The 18,367-nt window shown below is 39.8% G+C and overlaps 1 protein-coding gene across 2 annotated transcripts in view; it reads left to right on the top strand.

The window, feature by feature from the left end:
• LOC131032722 (neutral ceramidase 2) overlaps nt 1–18,367 on the top strand; it is a 57,104-nt gene that overhangs the window by 35,519 nt on the left and 3,218 nt on the right. For both annotated transcript variants that reach the window (XM_057963756.2, XM_057963755.2), the window contains exons 3-4: nt 17,529–17,891; nt 18,001–18,265. In XM_057963756.2, the coding sequence (XP_057819739.2) occupies nt 17,529–17,891; nt 18,001–18,265 (628 nt within the window). The remainder of the gene's footprint in view (nt 1–17,528; nt 17,892–18,000; nt 18,266–18,367) is intronic.

Here is an 18,367-nt window from a genome sequence, read left to right on the forward strand (position 1 = left end):
GGATTTTGGGATTCAGGGAACTGGTCTAACCCTTACTCTTTTGGTAAGCATTAGATCGTTTCCTTGAACCTTGAAATACGAAAACCCTTCCTTTGTTAGATTTCGGGATTCAGGGAATTGGTCTAATCCTTGCTCTTTTGGTAAGCGTTAAGACCATTTCCCTGAACCCTAAAATACGAAAACCCTTCCCTTGTCGGATTTCGGGATTCAGGGAATTGGTCTAAACCTCACTCTTTTGGTAAGCGATAGACCGTTTCTGTGAACCTTGAATTACGAAAACCCTTCCTTTGTCGGATTTTGGGATTCGAGGAATTGGTCTAACCCTTACTCTTTTGGTAAGTGATAGACCGTTTCCTCGAACCCCAAAATAAAAAAAACCCTTACTTTGTTGGATTTCGGGATTTGGGAAATTGGTCTAACCTTTACTCTTTTGGTAAGTGATAGATTGTTTCCCCGAACCTTGAAATATGAAAATCCTCCCCTTGTTGGATTTCAAGATTCAGGGAACTGGTCTAATCCTTACTCTTTTGGTAAGTGATAGATTGTTTCCCCAAACCCTGAAGTGCGAAAACCTTTTGTCGAATTCTGGGATTCGAGGAACTGATCTAACCCTTACTCTTTTGGTAAGTGATAGACCATTTCCCCGAAACCCAAAATATGAAAACCCTTATTTTCTCAGATTTCGGGATTCAAGGAATTGGTCTTACCTTTACCCTTTTGTTAAGCAATAGATTGATTCCCCTAACCTCGAATTACGAAAACCCTTCCTTTGTTGGATTTCAGGATTCAGGGAATTGGCCTAACCCTTACTCATTTGGTACGCATTAGACCGTTTCCTTGAACCCTGAACCGTGAAATACAAATTCCCTTGTCGGATTTTGGGATTCGGGGAACTAGTCTAACCCTTACTCTTTTGGTAAGTGTTAGACTGTTTCTTTGAACCGTGAAACCCTAAATTCCCTTGTTAGGTTTTGGGATTCAGGGAACCAATCTAACCCTTACCATTTTGGTAAGAGTTAGCTTGTCTCCTCGAACCCCGAAACCTGATATCCTTCTCTTGCCTCCCTTTCATTCCTTCAGTCTTTCAGACTCTGGGATTCTCGACTCCTCATCCTTAGCATTTAGCAACATTTTCCTAAAGGCCCAACGCTCGATCTCTAATGACCAACAACAATTATAGATGACATGATCAACACTCAAGGATCTTAATGCTTCACCAACTTCTTCAACTTGTCTATTTTACTTTCTACATTTTCTCACCTCTTTTCTCCTACACGCTGTTAGAGTAGGTTTAGGAGTAGAATTTGAAAGTGTTGGGTTGGTTAAACACCTCCAACTAGATAAGGAAGGAAGGCAGCCTTCTCCAGAGATTTAATCCCCTTATTCAAGGCCCCACACTTTGGGGTTGTTTCCATGTTTCACTAGGTTGCTGGGTTGATAGCTCAACAAGGGTGCAAACTTTTGTGACAATAGGTCCTATCCTTGTGTAATGTCCCCAATTTTAGCTTTTTGGCTAAAAGGAGTAATAAGGAGAAATTAATTAAATTAATTTCTTATAAAGTCATTAAAATAAATTAATTATTAAAAAGTGACTTTATATTTAATTAATTTAATTAAAAGTGACTTAAGTATAAAAATAAAATAATAATTAAGTCAATAAAATAAATAAAGCGTACCTACCCTCTTCTAGAAGTCTCTCATGATGGGTTATGGGAAAGATAAATAGAAGAGGATGATTGAGGTGAAGGCAGGTTGGAGATTTGGATATGAAGAAATGACTAATGCATAGCATTGGTGAAATCTCTGAGGACGCAAACCTTCAGTAGATTGATAGAAGGGCTGGACGAAACCCTGGTTCTTCCTCTTGGGAGTAGATTCGTGACGGAGTCTACATCAGCACCAAATTTGTGAAGTCTTCTTTAGAAGACAAATTTGCTATTGTGAGAAGAAGATATTTCAGTCTTCCTAATTGTGCATAATTAATTTGCTGCTACAGCGCTGTGCTACAGTGATTTGCTACAGTAAATTGAAGCCTCGATTTTAACCTTTGATGATTCCAAAATTAATAGGAGTGGAGGGTGATACATTTTGAGATAATTTGCAAGGGTTTTTGAGTCAATTTTGGAGATTGATAGGAGGCAGATCATGGTTTTTTTGGCTTGCTGTTGACAGAGGTTGCAGACCTCATGGTACCCTTGTTTTCACTCATATCTCCCTATAGTTGCATCGATTCCACATTTTGATGATTGCAGATTGGAGGTGTGGCACAGACGATATCTTTTGGTGCATTTGTTGGTGAAAAGAGTGCTCATATAATTAATTTGAAGAAATTGAACCAGACCAGGTCCACCCTTCCTAGGACCCACAATTTCATGCATTTACACCTCTCTTTGCCCAAGGATCATTGGAAAAGGCTAGGCACTATTATAAGGCAGAAATCCAATCAGTTTTCAGGCATTTTTGGTGACATTCATCAACAGTGACAATGGCAGATCTGAAGCTCCATCTACAACAGTTATGGTGATCATCTCATGAGGCATACTTTGCTGTCAAAAGGCCTAAATGACTACTGATTTGGCTTCCCACCACATTGCAGATTGTACAGGTTCATTATTGCCCATACTATGTGTTGTGACGTCTTCACACATCGCCCCATTGCAAATGGGGACCCCCACTTTTCGCTTTTTAGAGTAGAAGTTTTGCCCAGTTTCCTAGTGTTTGCCTATGCCGATGAGAGGGTTTTTGAATTTTGAATAGGATCATGTGTTTAAAATGTCAAAATGTTAGAGTGATCTTGAGTTTTGCCTAAGTCTAGGGGTTGCCTTAGGGTTTTGATTTATTCTTGCTAAGTGTTGCCTTGACATTTGAGCGTTTGCGTGTTTTTGAATGTCCATGTCGGTGATTTTTAAGTGCTAAGGTGTTCTAAGACCTTTAGGAGTTGTTTTCTTGCTCCTAGGAAGTTATTCGAGTTGATTTTGCACTTTATCTCGATAGGTTTCCTTGTTTTTTGCTCAATTTTTTGATGAATTCGCCCAAGTCCAGATGAGTTTTACTGAGTTTTGAAGTTTCCTAGTGGTTTTGAGTGAAAAAATCATCATATTCCGGATGGAGATCCATATTCTAAGGGTCAAAAGGTTAAAATTTCACACTAGAGGTGCTTTTCCCCTCATATTCCTGACTACCCATGATTTCCCCCCACTCAAAATCTAGACTGGACATGGATTTCTCTTGGAATGTAGACAGGCCTTATTTTTCTTCATTCAAAATCCAGACTAGGGGCGATTTTCCACCAGGATGATTAAATTTTGTCTAAGTGTTGGGAATTTTCCTGACTACCTTCAAATTTCCCCTAGGGAGTGTGGATGAAGTTGTGGATGACTTAAAGTGAGGATTCCTGATGACTATCGATTTTCCATCAGAGCTTTTCATGACAACTTTTGTGGACAAGTACAAATTGAAGATTTTTGAGTCCGGATTGCTATCCAGACGGGTCGATTTTCCCCCAAAGACCATTTTAATGCTTTTTCATAAGTTTTCATTGGGATTTTTATCCTAACATGGGGCGATTTTGCCCCCAAGAGTTGATTTTGATTTAAATTTTGGAATATTTTAAATAAATTGACCCCAAATTTAATTGTTTTTACAAGTGTTGATGATTATTTAAAAATTAAAAACAATTATTTAATGACTTGCAATGTTTTAAAAATTAAAAATATATTATTTCCCAGGCAAGTTGATTTTCCCACAACAAGTGTAAAAGAGCAAAAGTTTTATCCCACATTGCTTGTGTGGTGAAAACTCAAGGCGAAAACATGTCTAAAGAGAGGTGACCAGCATTAAAATATCATTATATTTGCTGATTGTAATTGTTAAGTTGCTGATTTGGGTGATTTTCTCCAGATGGGCGATTTTGGTGAAGTGTCTACTTGACACATTTGGAGCTGAAAGTTAGTTTTGTTGTTCATTTTCTGCCTATTCCCAGCTGGGTGATATTTCTTGGCAGCCATTGGAGCAAGTTTTTGAGAGTAATTTTCAGATTTGGGAGGTGGCGCCATGGCTGAAGTTGGGCGATTTTATTTGGGAGGCTGATTCCTCCATACCTTGATGAATTTTGGTGATATTTTTGAGTGTTAAGGGGCTGCCATTATTTTCAGACCTTGCTGGGTGCCATTGCTGGGAGTGATTTGATCTCCATTGTTGGCTGGGAACACATTTTCAGAATTATTCTTCATTGCCCAGCTCATCCACACTAAGGCGATTGTGGTTAAGGGCTGTTTGGAGGAGTTTTTAATGCATTTTCAAGGGCTGCCATTGCTGTTACAATCTGAAACTCCATAGTTGATTTTTTCATTTCCAGCCACTTGCCAACTTGGAAAATTTTACTTGGGCATCATTTCTTATGAATTTTTGGGCATTTGGTGGAGCTTCCATTGCTGATCTAAGTCTGAAACTTCACTTTCAGATTTGTCTTCAGACTTAGATATTCATTACCAGCCCTTTGTTTGTGCTTAGATTTGATAAACTTCACTTTGGAAAGGTGAAATCCATCAAATACAAGTGTTTCCTATGACCGCGACAAGTTTAAATGACTGGTTTATTGAAGTTGCAGGTTTCCTTCAGACATTGGGCAGCCATTGTTGGACCTTGGAAGGGTGTCTTCAGACTTAAGAACTAAACATCAGACTTTTCCACACCCTTTTCCAAGCATTTTCAGAATTGTGGTATACTTATGAGCACTATTCTTGACATTTTACTGAGTATACCAGGTTGTCTTCAGACTGAAACTTCGTTCCCAGCCACATACTTATGCTTAGACGTGGCCATTTTTGAGCTTAGAAAGGTGAAATAATTCAAATGCAAGCATGTGACATGGCCGTGACCACTTCCAGCCATTGATATTCATCATTTTCAAAGTGTCTTCAGACTTTTTTAGAGCCATTTTTAGACATTGGAGGGCGTATTCAGACTCAGTCCTCAGAAATCAGACTTTTATAACAACTTTGATATAAAAAATCAGTCACTTTCTGAGTGTTTTCAGACCTCTAAGTGATATTTTCAGGCCTGGACATTCATTTTTGGGCTCCAAGTACTTGATTTTCTGAGTTTACATGGGTGCCTTTAGACTTAGCAATTGTGATTAGACTTATCCTACGTCTGAAAATCAGGTTTTCTTGAGGAGAATTTTCCAGATTTCAATCCGGATCTTCATATTTTCCTAAGTTGGTGTTACAATTTTCTAAGACTACCTATCACATGTTGGGACAAATGTCAGGAATAAAGTCCCTATGAGGTTCTAAATTCCACTCAACACATGATGTTCAAGGACAGTGAGTCTGGATGAGGGTTGGATTTCCACTCAAGTACGAAATTACAAAGGAAGGAAGTTGTCTAGATAGACATCAAATTTCCACCAAGTGAAGATTGGACAAGGATAATGCGGATGGTTTTGGGGAATGATTAGTCCATATGCGGATGGATTTCCCACCAAGGTTGAAATCAAGTTTATCACGTGGGTGTTTGATTCAAGGCTTGTTTGTTTTGCCGGACTACTACGAGGAAAGGAAGCACGATGATCAAGGCTTGAGGTGAAGGAGGATGCACACAATGCGGATAAGGAAGATCAATACTTCAAAGATTGGATAAGGATTTCCAGACAAAGATTCGAGAAGGTGAAGATGAGGACTAGATCAATCATGAAGAAGACTTCACCCTATGAAGGAAAGCAAGTTCCAGAAATGAACAAAGGATTCCACATTATGAAATTCGGAACTACATCAAGGAATTCCAATATCAAAGTGCGTCAAGGAAATATTTTAGGATTCCAAGATTGGGAAATTTTCCGAACATAAGGAGGGAATAGTTCATGGAATTCCTTAACATAAGGATGGAATGCAAAGTATCATAAGGGATTCCAAACATTGTGAAGATGAAGAATGTACAAGGCAAACTGATTAAGTGTGCAAGGCAAGTTGAGGTGGCATCCTAGTCACCATCCATTCAATCAAAGGGTACCAAGTCAACATTCATTCAAGGAGGGAATAGGTGACACATGGTGCTACATCAAATATTATTTATCTTACCTACCCTCATTTCTTATTGGCCAATGTAATGGTGGTTGTACAAACCCTAATTAGGGTTTTATCTTGTAATCTTGGCCATTGATCTTGAATCAATCTGAGCCATTTTCTTTTGAGGCTTTATATATACCTCATTGTCTCTCATTTGTAAGGGAGAGTTTTTTGTAGAATTGTTGGTATATGCTGTAGCTATTTGAATCGTAATCATTGTTCAATTGTTGGTGATTTTGCTCTTCAAATGTTGTCTTTGCATTCATGGTTCTCAATTCCTCTAAGTTAGATTAGAATTTATTTTCATGTTTGTTAGATTGAGTGAAAGATTTGTTAAATATATTTGTGTGGAATCCTTAATACATACCACTAGCCTCTTGCCGCTAGTAAGTGCACCTTGTATGGTCAACTGGAGATTTGAGTAAGCTTAACTTCAACTATTACGCATCCCTTGACAAGCATCAATTTGGATGGTGTCAACGTTTGATGGTGATGGTCTGAAAATCCTTGAGTACCTTAGACGATTGCACTAAGCTTGTGTCAATACCTGTTTGTGAGACCTTGCCTAGTTTGATTCCACTAAATTTGTTCATCATTTCTTACATTCTTAGGCCTAGAATAGATTTCCTGAACCCTATTCCTTTTGCCCTTTTTTTAAGTAAGTATTGTTAGAATTAAGTCCGGAGCTTCATTGCCAAATCCTAAGTTATCTACATGCCTATCCTGATCTATGATAAGATTGAGCATTCATGTACAACGTAAGTCCCCTTGTAATTCTAGCATTATCACACCAAACTTCTGAACTTATCCACAAGTCAAGACTTGACATTTTGTAACCCTGGAGTTGTCTCATTTGATCGCGAAGCATAGCATATGAGAGACTATGTTCAAGAGAGGATAAGATACCTTGGTATTTTATTCTGTGTTCGCATGTGCATAAAAAACACATCAACACTATGTTACATTTTTGAGATTAGAATAGTAGTTTCAGTCCATGTCTTCAGACTAGATCTGAATATTGAATGGTTTCAGAATAGTGTCCAATTGTAATCAGCTCATGAAATGAAACCTTTGTCTCATGTTTCTTGGTTACCTTGCCTAATATCATTACTAGTAGATGGTTTGCCAACTGTTTGTAATAATGCACATCTACTGTTCCATTGTTTCATGATCTCTTAATCTATCATATGTTCATACACCTAAAAGGTAGTTTTAATCAGTCATTTATTATCAGTCACATGGTGTTAGAACAGCTCTCTTACTGTTAAAACAAGTATTTTTTTGATGTCCCTTGAAGTCTAAAGTGTTTGATCAGTTGTATGCCAAGTGTTTGTCGAAATACCATAAGGGGTAAAAACTGAAAATTTCAAACAGAATTGGAGGGGGATATTACACCTTGGGCCTAGGGTTGAGTCAAGGGCACCCTATTGCAATCTTCCCTCCACACCCTATAGGGGTTAGTTATTGAGGTGGGCAAGAAAAGGGATCCTCAAATATAAGGGGAGAGAAGAATAGCATGATGGAGGGGAATGGTGTACAAGCTCCACTAGGTACGCCACCTCATGAGCATGGTTAAGGACCACGTGAGGCCAAGAGGGACAAGGCTTCCGCTCTTGGGCCTAGGGCTAGAGATATTTAGGGCACCTCATCATGACCATCCTATCTCCATCCTCATTATGGTTGAACCTATGAGACGATTTGGATTTATGTGCAATAAGTGTGTTTCTCCTTTAACCCTAGAGATGGGTATATTATATGTATTATGTCTACATTATTATCTAACTTGGTTGCAGGTTTCCAAGACAGACTTACCTCATTCTATTCTTAGGTAAGGATTATCTCTCTAAGTAAGTTATGTTCCATGTTTCATTTGGATTTTGTGAATTTAGGGCAAATTACAAGGTAATCCAGGTAAGGGACATTACACAAAAGCACAAAAAAGAACCATGAACAATGCCAACAACTCAACATTCCTTTAAACCACGTTCACATAGAACTAGCCATGATGCCAACACATAAGAAATTAAAACAAGGTCAAATCATATTTAAGATCATCAATCTCAAAGATATGCCTCATATCCTCGTATAGACAGCAGAAATGATTAGAAAACATAAACTATACGCAATATGTACATAAATATATATTTTTCCAAATATTCAAATTCATAAATTATTTTGACTACTTAAATGCGTTTATATCTTAACTAATATTAGTGATGAAAGGACGCGTCCACTCCCAAGTCATCTCCGGAATAGACGCCATGCTTCCAAGGGAATTGCGTGGTTTCAGGAGGTATAAACCCCGCACCCCAAGGGAAGCACGGGAGAAGGAGGTTACAAGGAGAGAAGGGCAAGGAGAAGCATCTAACAGGTAACCCCGTTACTCGGCATTAGTATTGATTCCGTTTCATTTACAATGCATCCAAGTGGCCCGCAGGATAGTCTATGGACGTATCAGGCTTATACCATGTGGAGGAGTGTAGCCGGTTCTTCCCAGCAATGAAGAACCAGAGGTGCAGGACACCTTCCCCTCCCCATTGCCGACAGGCTGATACTCTCCCAGGCTAAGCCATCTGGGTGGTTCAAGTAGCCTATGTCGTTACCGTCCATTGAAGGATATTGTCATAAGCAAATTGCTCAATTTTAGTTTCTGTAATTTACTTGAATCCTAACAAGAATAATCATAGTTCATGCAGTAGTACAGGCAACATGCTAACAATCATATTCATTATTATTCAAAACATAGTGCAGATTCGTAAATGAACGTGTGTGAATTAATCATATTTATAATAAGTAGAACATAAAGTAATCAAGGTTATAATTAACTTATCGTTCACGCTAGACATAAGACCTGCAATATCAGGTTCTGTTATTAATTACTGAAATGAACTCTAACTACAGGTAGCAATGAATTGAGTGAATGTATATAAACCATTAATTCACAGACACATAAATATGAGATGAAGGAAAGAACTATAATTAATAGCAATCATGCTTCTGCAATTAAAACGTAATGAAACCACACTTCCATAAATAGAATGAAATCAAGTAACACATATGCTGAATTCATTAATTTTTGTTCCCTGTAGACGTGTAATCTTCCTACTGTTTTCTGTTTGTTAGCCCATTCAGAATAAAGGGGTCCCAGCCAGGGGTGTGCCGGTCTCATCCTCAGGTAACCCTATGAGCCCTAAGAGACGGGATGGGTTTGGATGGGTAGCCTAGCCAACCGGGAGCAGCCCCAACGTTCTGAATGGGTCTATTTTGTGTAACTGAATTACTATTATTGTTGATATATATATGTATTGCAATGTCTATAATGCTGCAGGGAACCCTCGATCCGATTTATTGCCCATTCATACCCATTGGAGTGACAAATTGGATTCAAATCTCAGGAGAGCAAGGTAGGGACAACAAAGGCACATTACAGTGGTATCAGAGCCTCCCTCTTGCCACCCTGTGGAAATAGTTGATGCAACATAGCCAAAGAACCCTTAGGGCTTTAGAAAGAGAAAGGAAAAAAGGAGCCAACAACATGAGTGAACAGGCTATTAATGAACTTAGGGCCTTCATGGAGCAAACCGGTCAAGCACTAAGGGAACAAACAGAAAAAACCATGCAAGCCACAGAATGAGAGGAACAACCAACTTGTCCTCCAGGCCCTCCAAAACATAAGTAAATATAATGTCAAAGAAGCCCAATCCAATCATTTTGAAAACTACCACCCCACCCTGTCAAAGGATGCTAGCTCAAGGCCCACTCGTCCTTCATTCTTACCTGAGGAAGTGCCAATAAGTGATGATAACTATGACAGACCCATGGAAAATGTAGACCAGATCCTTGCAGACTACCACAGGTTGGATCCCGAACTACGAGATCTTGTAACCTCCAAAGACTATTGTGATGCCAAACTAAAGACACTTGGCTGTAATGAAAGATATCCTCCAGCCCACAAAGAACTTCAAAACAAACTCAATAAGGTGACCATCCCAAACTCTGATGGGGAAGGAAAGGTATCGGCTAGGTCATGGGTCCAAAAATTGGATACCTATTTATCCCTCAACCCCATGACTCAATCCAATGCCATTAAATTTGCTATACTTCATCTATCCGGAGTTGCCCATGAGTGGTGGCACCATGGCCTCATCACTCAAGGACATCAACTTATAAACACATATGATGAGTTCACCCAAAAGCTCATAAAAAGATTTGACCAAAAGCATCCCGAGTGGTACTTTTGAGAGCTCACCCAACTAAGGCAGCAGGGGACTATTGAAAACTATGCCATAGAATTCCATAAATTAGTAGTGATGGTACTGGGTCTAACACAAGAAAAGCTTACTTACCTATTTATAGAAGGGCTGAGGGGATCAATCAAAAGCACAGTAAGTGCCCATGAACCCCAAACATTAGATGAGGCTATACAAAAAGCTATGAAATTTGAAGAAAGCTCACCCAAAGACAAGACCAAACCCTTTGGCAACTCCTCCAAACCTCCACCCAAGGACAGTAAACATAATCAAGAAGGGATTGTAAAGTCTTGTACCTATTGCAAGGGAAAGAGAGAGAAGGGACATATGTGTTCAGCCTTGGAGGACCTTAAAAAGAAGGGACTTTGTTTCACATGCCTAAAACCTTATGAAGGAAGGAGCCATAAATGTCAAGGGCGGGCTCACAGGATAGAAGCCTCACCATATGAGGATGAGGAAGGGCCACCTAGCAAAAGAATGAGATTGGGGGAAGAAGATCAGGGCATAGTTGCCACTATCACCCATGCTGCTAAACACAACCTGTTTAGAATCAAGAGTTCACCTAAAGGGAAGAAAGTAGTCACACTTGTGGACAGCGGAGCCTTCCATAACTTCATCGATGAAAGGGTAGTCAAGCAGCATAAATTACCCACACAAACTTTCAAAGGGTTCAAAGCAGCAATAGCCACGGGGGCAAGGCTCCAATGCACTAAGTTGGTACCTAAGTTGGAATTCATAATAGGTAGCCATTTGGTAAAGGAAGATCTCTACGTGGTACCATTGGATACGAAAATCATATTAGGGACTCCATGGATTTATTCATTGGGATGTTTCATGTTTGATCTCCCAAACCAAATAATCTGATTTCGGCATGAAGGGAAGGAAGTTACTCTCAAGGGCTTACCTGATGGTAATCCTAAGGTGGTTTCATGTAAACAAATGGAGCAAATTATTTTTAGAAAAGGGCGAGGAGAATGGGTGGCCCAATGCATGATACTAGATAAGAGCAATACTCATGAGAAATCCATGCATGTGGACATCCAGCCTATCATGGGGAAATATAAAAGGGTGTTTGGGGAAATTCCCCAAGGGTTGCCTCCCAAGCGGGGGTTTGAACACACCATAGAATTGGAAGAGGGGGCAAAACCAATCATCACTACCCCTTATCGCCACCCTCACAAATATAAGGAAGAAATTGAGAAAACCATTAAGGAACTACTTGCCATGGGACACATCCAACCTAGTTCCAGCCCTTTCGCATCATCAGTGGTACTTGTTAAAAAGAAAGATGGCACTCTAAGGATGTGCATTGACTACAGATTACTAAATATGGAAACCATCAAAAATAGGTATCCAATCCCAAGAATAGATGAGTTGATAGATGAACTACATGGAGCCAGATATTTTTCCAAGATCGACCTTCGATCAGGATATCATCAAATTAGGATGAGGGAGGACATCCACAAAACAACTTTTCGGTGTCACTATGGACATTTTGAATTCTTGGTTCTACCTTTTGGTCTAACCAATGCACCAGCAACATTTCAGTCATGTATGAATCATACTTTCCGCAAGCAACTAAGGCAATTTTTACTAGTTTTTCTTGATGACATTTTGACCTACAACAAGACTTGGGAGGAGCACCTCAAACATATTGAGAAAACATTGAGGATCCTAGAGCAAGAATCACTTTATGCAAAAGCCTCCAAATGCGAGTTTGGAATGGAGGAAATCCTATATGTAGGGCATAAGATTAATGTGGAGGGAGTTAGCGTGGATGAGGAGAAGATAGCCACTATCAGAGAATGGCCTAGACCTAAGTCCCTCACACAATTAAGGGGGTTCTTGGGGTTGTGCAGCTACTACAGAAGGTTTGTACGGGGGTTCTCCAAAGTGGCAGCCATTCTCACCGATCTAACTAAGAAAGGGGCCTTTGCTTGGAGCGAAGCAGCCCAAAGAGCTTTCGAAAGTCTAAAGGAAGCTATGAGCTCATGTCTTGTCCTAGCTATCCCTGATTTTTCACTTCCTTTTGAACTACAATGTGATGCCTTCGGAGAAGGGATTGGAGCTGTCCTCATGCAAAACAAACACCCCATAGCCTTCGAAAGTCGTAAGCTGACATAAACAGAAAAGCATTACCTCGTCTATGATAAAGAGATGTTAGCCATCATGCATGCCCTAGCCAAATTCCGCCAATACCTAGTTTGCACCAAATTCCATGTAAAAACAGATCATAACAGCTTGAGATTCTTTTTAAATCAAAGGGATCTAAATGATAGGTAACAAAAATGGGTTAGCAGGATACAAGACTAAGACTTTGATATTGAATACGTTAAAGGAACAACCAATGTGGTAGCAGACGCCTTATCAAGAAAGCCACAAATAAACACCACAACTTCTATAAATGTTAACTGGAAATATGATCCGTTGGCAAAATATGCCAAAGACCCTTTTGCTAGCGAGATCCTGAGGGACCCATCAAACCATGCAGAATACAAGGTTGTGGAGGACCTTATCTTGTATAAGGATAGGGTGTACTTGGTGCCCAACTCTAAATTCAAGAAAGTCATTGGGAGGATACCCAAGGTTCTACAAGACATATAAACAAATCAGAGAACTATATTCTTGGAAATGACTTAAGAAGGAAGTCCAAAAATACGTACAAGAATGTACACAGTGCCAGAAGAACAAAGCGGAACTCCACCACCCAGTCGGGTTGCTACAGCCATTGCCCATCCCCAACTAGAAGTGGGAAAGCATTTCTATAGATTTCATCACCGGCCTACCCAAGGCCGAAGGTAAAGATTGTATATATGTGGTAGTAGACCGTCTCACTAAATATGCACACTTCTTTGCTATATCAAATAAATTCTAAGCATCTCAAGTAGCAGAAGTGTTTTTTAGGGGAGTCTTAAGATTTCATGGGCTTCCCCAGAATATCATGTGACCGAGACAACCGGTTTATGGGGCAATTTTGGCAAGAAGTCTTCAGGATGGCAGGGACTAACCTCACCCCAAGCACTAGCTATCATCCCCAAACCGATGGACAAACCGAAATCGTCAACAAATGGATTGAAGGATATCTAAGAAATTATGTCACTGGGCAGCAGAAAGCTTGGAACAAATGGTTACATTTAGGGGAATACTGTTATAATACTACACATCATATGTCAATCCAAATGAGCCCATTCAAGGCACTTTATGGTTATGAACCCACCTCTTTTGGATCACTAATTACTCCAGAAAGTCAAGTGCCACGAGCAAGGGATTTTATTCAGGAAAGCATGGACATCCTAAGGACTCTAAAAGGTCACATACATCAAGCCCAAAATCAGCAAAAGATATACGCTGATTGTAATCGCATTGAAAGATCATTTGAGGTAGGGGACTTAGTCTTCCTACGGTTGCAACCTTACAAGCAGTCTTCGTTGAAATCTAGTGGAGCAGAGAAGCTGAAGCCACGGTTCTACAGACCCTACCCAATCTCAAGGAAGGTAGGGGAGGTAGCATATGAACTTGAGCTTCCTTCAGGCAGCCACATCCACAATGTATTCCATGTGTCTAGGTTAAAAAAAGCATTAGGGCAGCAAATATCCCCATGTAAGGAGTTACGTCCGTTAGATGATAAGGGAAAATTAACACTGGAGCCAGAAGCCCTTTTAGACGTAAGAGAAAGGAGAATAAAGAATAACAACATTCTAGAATACTCTATCTTATGGAAAGGGTTGCCGGAGGAGGATGCAACCTGGGAGGGTGAAGAGATCTTCAACCACCCAAATCTCCACATCGCTTGAGGACAAGCAATGTAAGGGGGGAGGATTGTCATATCCCCGTATAGACAACGAAAATGATTAGAAAACATAAACTATACGCAATATGTACATAAATATATATTTTTCCAAATTTTCAAATTCATAAATTATTTTGACCGCTTAAATGCGTTTATATCTTAACTAATATTAGTGATGAAAGGACGCATCCACTCCCAAGTCATCTCCAAAATAGACACCATGCTTCCAAGGGAATCACGTGGTTTCAGGAGGTATAAACCCCGCACCCCAAGGGAAGCACGAGAGAAGGAGGTGACAAGGATAGAAGGGCAAGGAGAAGCGTCTAACAGGTAACCCCGTTACTCGGCATTAGTATTGATTCCGTTTCATTTACAATGCGTCCAAGTGGCCCACGGGATAGTCTGTGGATGTATTAGGCTTATACCATGTGGAGGAGTGTAGCTGGTTCTTCCCAGCGATGAAGAACCAGAGGTGCAGGACACCCTCCCCTCCCCATTGCCGACAGGCTGATACGCTCCTAGGCTAAGCCGTCTGGGTGGCTCATGTCGCCTATGTCGTTACCGTCCATTGAAGGATATTGTCATAAGCAAATTGCTCAATTTTAGTTTTTGTAATTTACTTGAATCCTAACAGGAATAATCATAGTTCATGCAGTAGTACAGGCAACATGCTAACAATCATATTCATTATTATTCAAAACATAATGCAGATCCGTAAACGAACATGTGTGTGAATTAATCATATTTATAATAAGTAGAACATAAAGTAATCAAGGTTATAATTAACTTATCCTTCACGCCAAACATAAGACCTGCAATATCAGGTTTTGTTATTAATTACTAAAATGAACTCTAACTATAGGTAGCAATGAATTGAGTGAATGTATATAAACCAAAGTTCCCAAACTCGCCGCGAGTCAGGCGAGTTTGCCGAGCTGGCGAGTCAAGCCAAGCTCGGTGAGTTTTGACAACTCGTGACTCGGACTTGGTGAGTTTTGCTCATAACTCGCCTGACTTGGGCGAGTCAGGCGAGTTATGATTAAACTCGCTGAGTCCGAGCTCCAAGACTCGCGCTGCGGCATGTCAGACATGGCAGACAGAGAGGCTGAGGCTGTGGCTACGGCAGAGGAGGAGGATAGAGCACGATTTGACACAGGCACAACTGATGTTGATCCTTGTGGCACCTCACAGGGGGAGACTATGGCTACTCAGTCATCCAGGACCTACCTTAGACGCCTTTGTAGGAGGCAGACAAAGTACTCTGAGGCTGAGGCTGAGGATGAGCTAGAGCTTCTATTTGATGATGTTATAGTGTCTTTAAGCTTTATTCAATAATGGGTGCATGAAACAAGTTTTAAATCGTTAAAATCTCTAAATTTCAAGGGTTTTTTTATTTTGCCGAGTCATTGCCGAGTCGTTGTCGAGTCATAGCCGAGTCACGAGTCGAGTTGGCCTTGCCGAGAACGAGCCGAGTCCAAGTCTAGGAACTTTGATATAAACCATTAATTCACAGACACATAAATATGAGATAAGGAAAGAACTATAATTAATAGCAATCATGCTTCTGCAATTAAAACATAATGAAACCACACTTCCATAAATAGAATGAAATCAAGTAACACATAGACATGTGTAATCTTCCTACTGTTTTCTGTTTGTTAGCCCTTTCGGAATAAGGGGGTCCCAGCTAGGGGTGTGCTGGTCCCATCCTCAGGTAACCCTATGAGCCCTAAGAGACAGGATGGGTTTGGATGGGTAGCCTAGCCAACCGGGAGCGGCCCCAACGTTCTGAATGGGTCTATTTTGTGTAACTGAATTACTATTATTGCTGATATATATATATGTATTGCAATGTCTATAATGCTGCAGGGAACCCTCGATCTGATTTATTGCCCATTCATACCCATTGGAGTGACGAATTGGATTCAAATCTCAGGAGAGCAAGGCAGGGACAACAAAGGCACATTACAATATGAGGGATAGAGTGCAAAATTTGCTAATCATTCCATAGTAGTAATGTGATGCTAGCTAGGAGCGATGATATTTATCAGGAAATTATGACATTAGGGTGTTAGTGGATTTCAAGGGCTGTCTAATTTAAGGGCTGTCTAATTTAAGGATGTTACACTGGATAAACTATAATAGAGAAGGTTTTCCATCTTGAGGATATATTTTCCATTTGCCAGTGTCTTGTTGTTAGGGAGGACTTGAGATGTAGGCTGTTCTCAGGTTGTACATTATCTGTGTTTATTTCAGGCTTGGTATAACTCTGGCATTCTGACTTGACTCTTGGATACTATGCAATCACCAGAATCAAGCAATTGTGGTTGTTGAAACAGCATAACAACATGGAGAACTTAAAGAAAAAAATCTTTATCAATCAATCTCTGAGAAAATAGTTGGGATTACTTGTGATTAAGGCTTGCAATTCTGAAATGCATTGCACAAAGGGAAGGGCACCAACCAAATTGGCATGATGAGGTTGAAATTACTTTACACCCATGGCATGTGCTGTGACTTGTTGTTATGACAGGACAGTGGTGTAAGGTATTGAATCTTCTATTTAATAAATAGTAGTATCTGCAGGAGTTCATTCATCATTATTTGGCCAGAAGGTTCCCAATTGTACTTAAATCATTATTGAGATTGCGGCCCCTCGCATTTCTGTTTCTGTGGCCTTGTCGTACCAGGATCTGGTTTATTTCAATGATGGCTAGATGTAATTTTTTGCATCCGTTCTTTCTGAGTAATTCAGGTCCCTTTCTGTAGCATGCCATTCTCTGAGGTCACCAGGTGAGTCATGATTAATGTCTACATTCACACTTATTGATGTTATTCTATGTGTGCAATATTTTCCCTTATGAATAAGAGTTTATGACTTCATTTGATAACTGGGTTTTGTTGTTATTCCTTTCTAGCAAATCAGCATTAAGTTCCCTTTTTTGATGGGACTTTGTATCTGTCTTATAACATGCCATCTGAACTTGTATGCTCAATGGGAAAACCCATAGTGCTGTGGTGGTGGCATGCTACCATTGTGTTTTTTCGAATTTTTTCCCAAAGGGTGTGTGCTGATGAGCAGGTGATGTGGGTGAGCTAATCACAGGAATAGATAACACTTTTAGAAGAGCAATTTTGACATTCAATATTGCTGATCTTTCAACAAAGTTTGTCTTATGGTTCGTTCTTTACTCAGAACATTGTTAAAATGCATTGAGGAACAAGAAGTAGATCTAGTGTTCCGTTTTCCTCCTTGTCACAAGTTGAATCTTGTTCAAATGTTTGAGTTCATATCCATTTCTTGTCCAAGAATTAAAATACTTGGACGTGTAAAAACCTGAATGCATTAATTGTCTTGTATGGTTTTCTCCAGTTGTACTTGTTTTGAGGTCTGAAGTATTTTTTTTGTCCTACTGTCAGGGGAGCTCTTAGATACAGGAATAAATCGGAGCCCCAGTGCTTATTTAAATAATCCATCAAATGAAAGAGCTCGATACAAATATAATGTCGATACAGATATGACTTTGCTAAAGTTTGTGGATAATGAGTGGGGTCCAGTAGGAAGTTTTAACTGGCATGCCACGCATGGAACTTCAATGGGGCGCACAAATTCACTAATCAGTGGTGACAACAAAGGAGCTGCAGCACGCTTTATGGAGGATTGGTATGAAAAGAAGAGTGGTGATTCTGCTTATGTGGGGGCTGAAAGGAATGGTTTTGGATATTACACAAATTCATTGAGAAAACTGTATAGAAGAATTTCAAATATAATTCCACATGCAGGTTTGCAAATTCACTATATTTATGCATTTTTAATATTGTGATTTAATTCAGTCAACTTTTTAGAGACAAGTATTTTTCCATTTTTATAAATATCATTTTGTATTTGCAGATGAAGATATTTACAAAACTGCAGCATCACTCAACAGCACAGGTGGCAGGCCAACTACAAGGATGTCTAGTATTGCCCATCGGGTTCGAGGCCCAATGAGACATAGTGAAAGACCTCAGTTTGTTGCTGCATTTTGTCAGTCCAATGTTGGTGATGTGAGCCCAAATGTGTGGGGTACATTTTGTATAGACACTGATTTGCCTTGTGATTTTAATCACAGTACTTGTAATGGAAAAAATGAGCTATGCTATGGTCGTGGCCCAGGGTAATTTTCGAAAGTTACTGTAAATTACAATCAAAGATCCTTTCTAGCTTTTTTGTTTTGAATGACCATCAAAAGGTGTACTAATGAAATGATTTTCCTGGC

This window comes from Cryptomeria japonica, chromosome 5 (genome assembly GCF_030272615.1).
Source record: "Cryptomeria japonica chromosome 5, Sugi_1.0, whole genome shotgun sequence".
NCBI classification, from domain to species: Eukaryota; Viridiplantae; Streptophyta; class Pinopsida; order Cupressales; family Cupressaceae; genus Cryptomeria; species Cryptomeria japonica.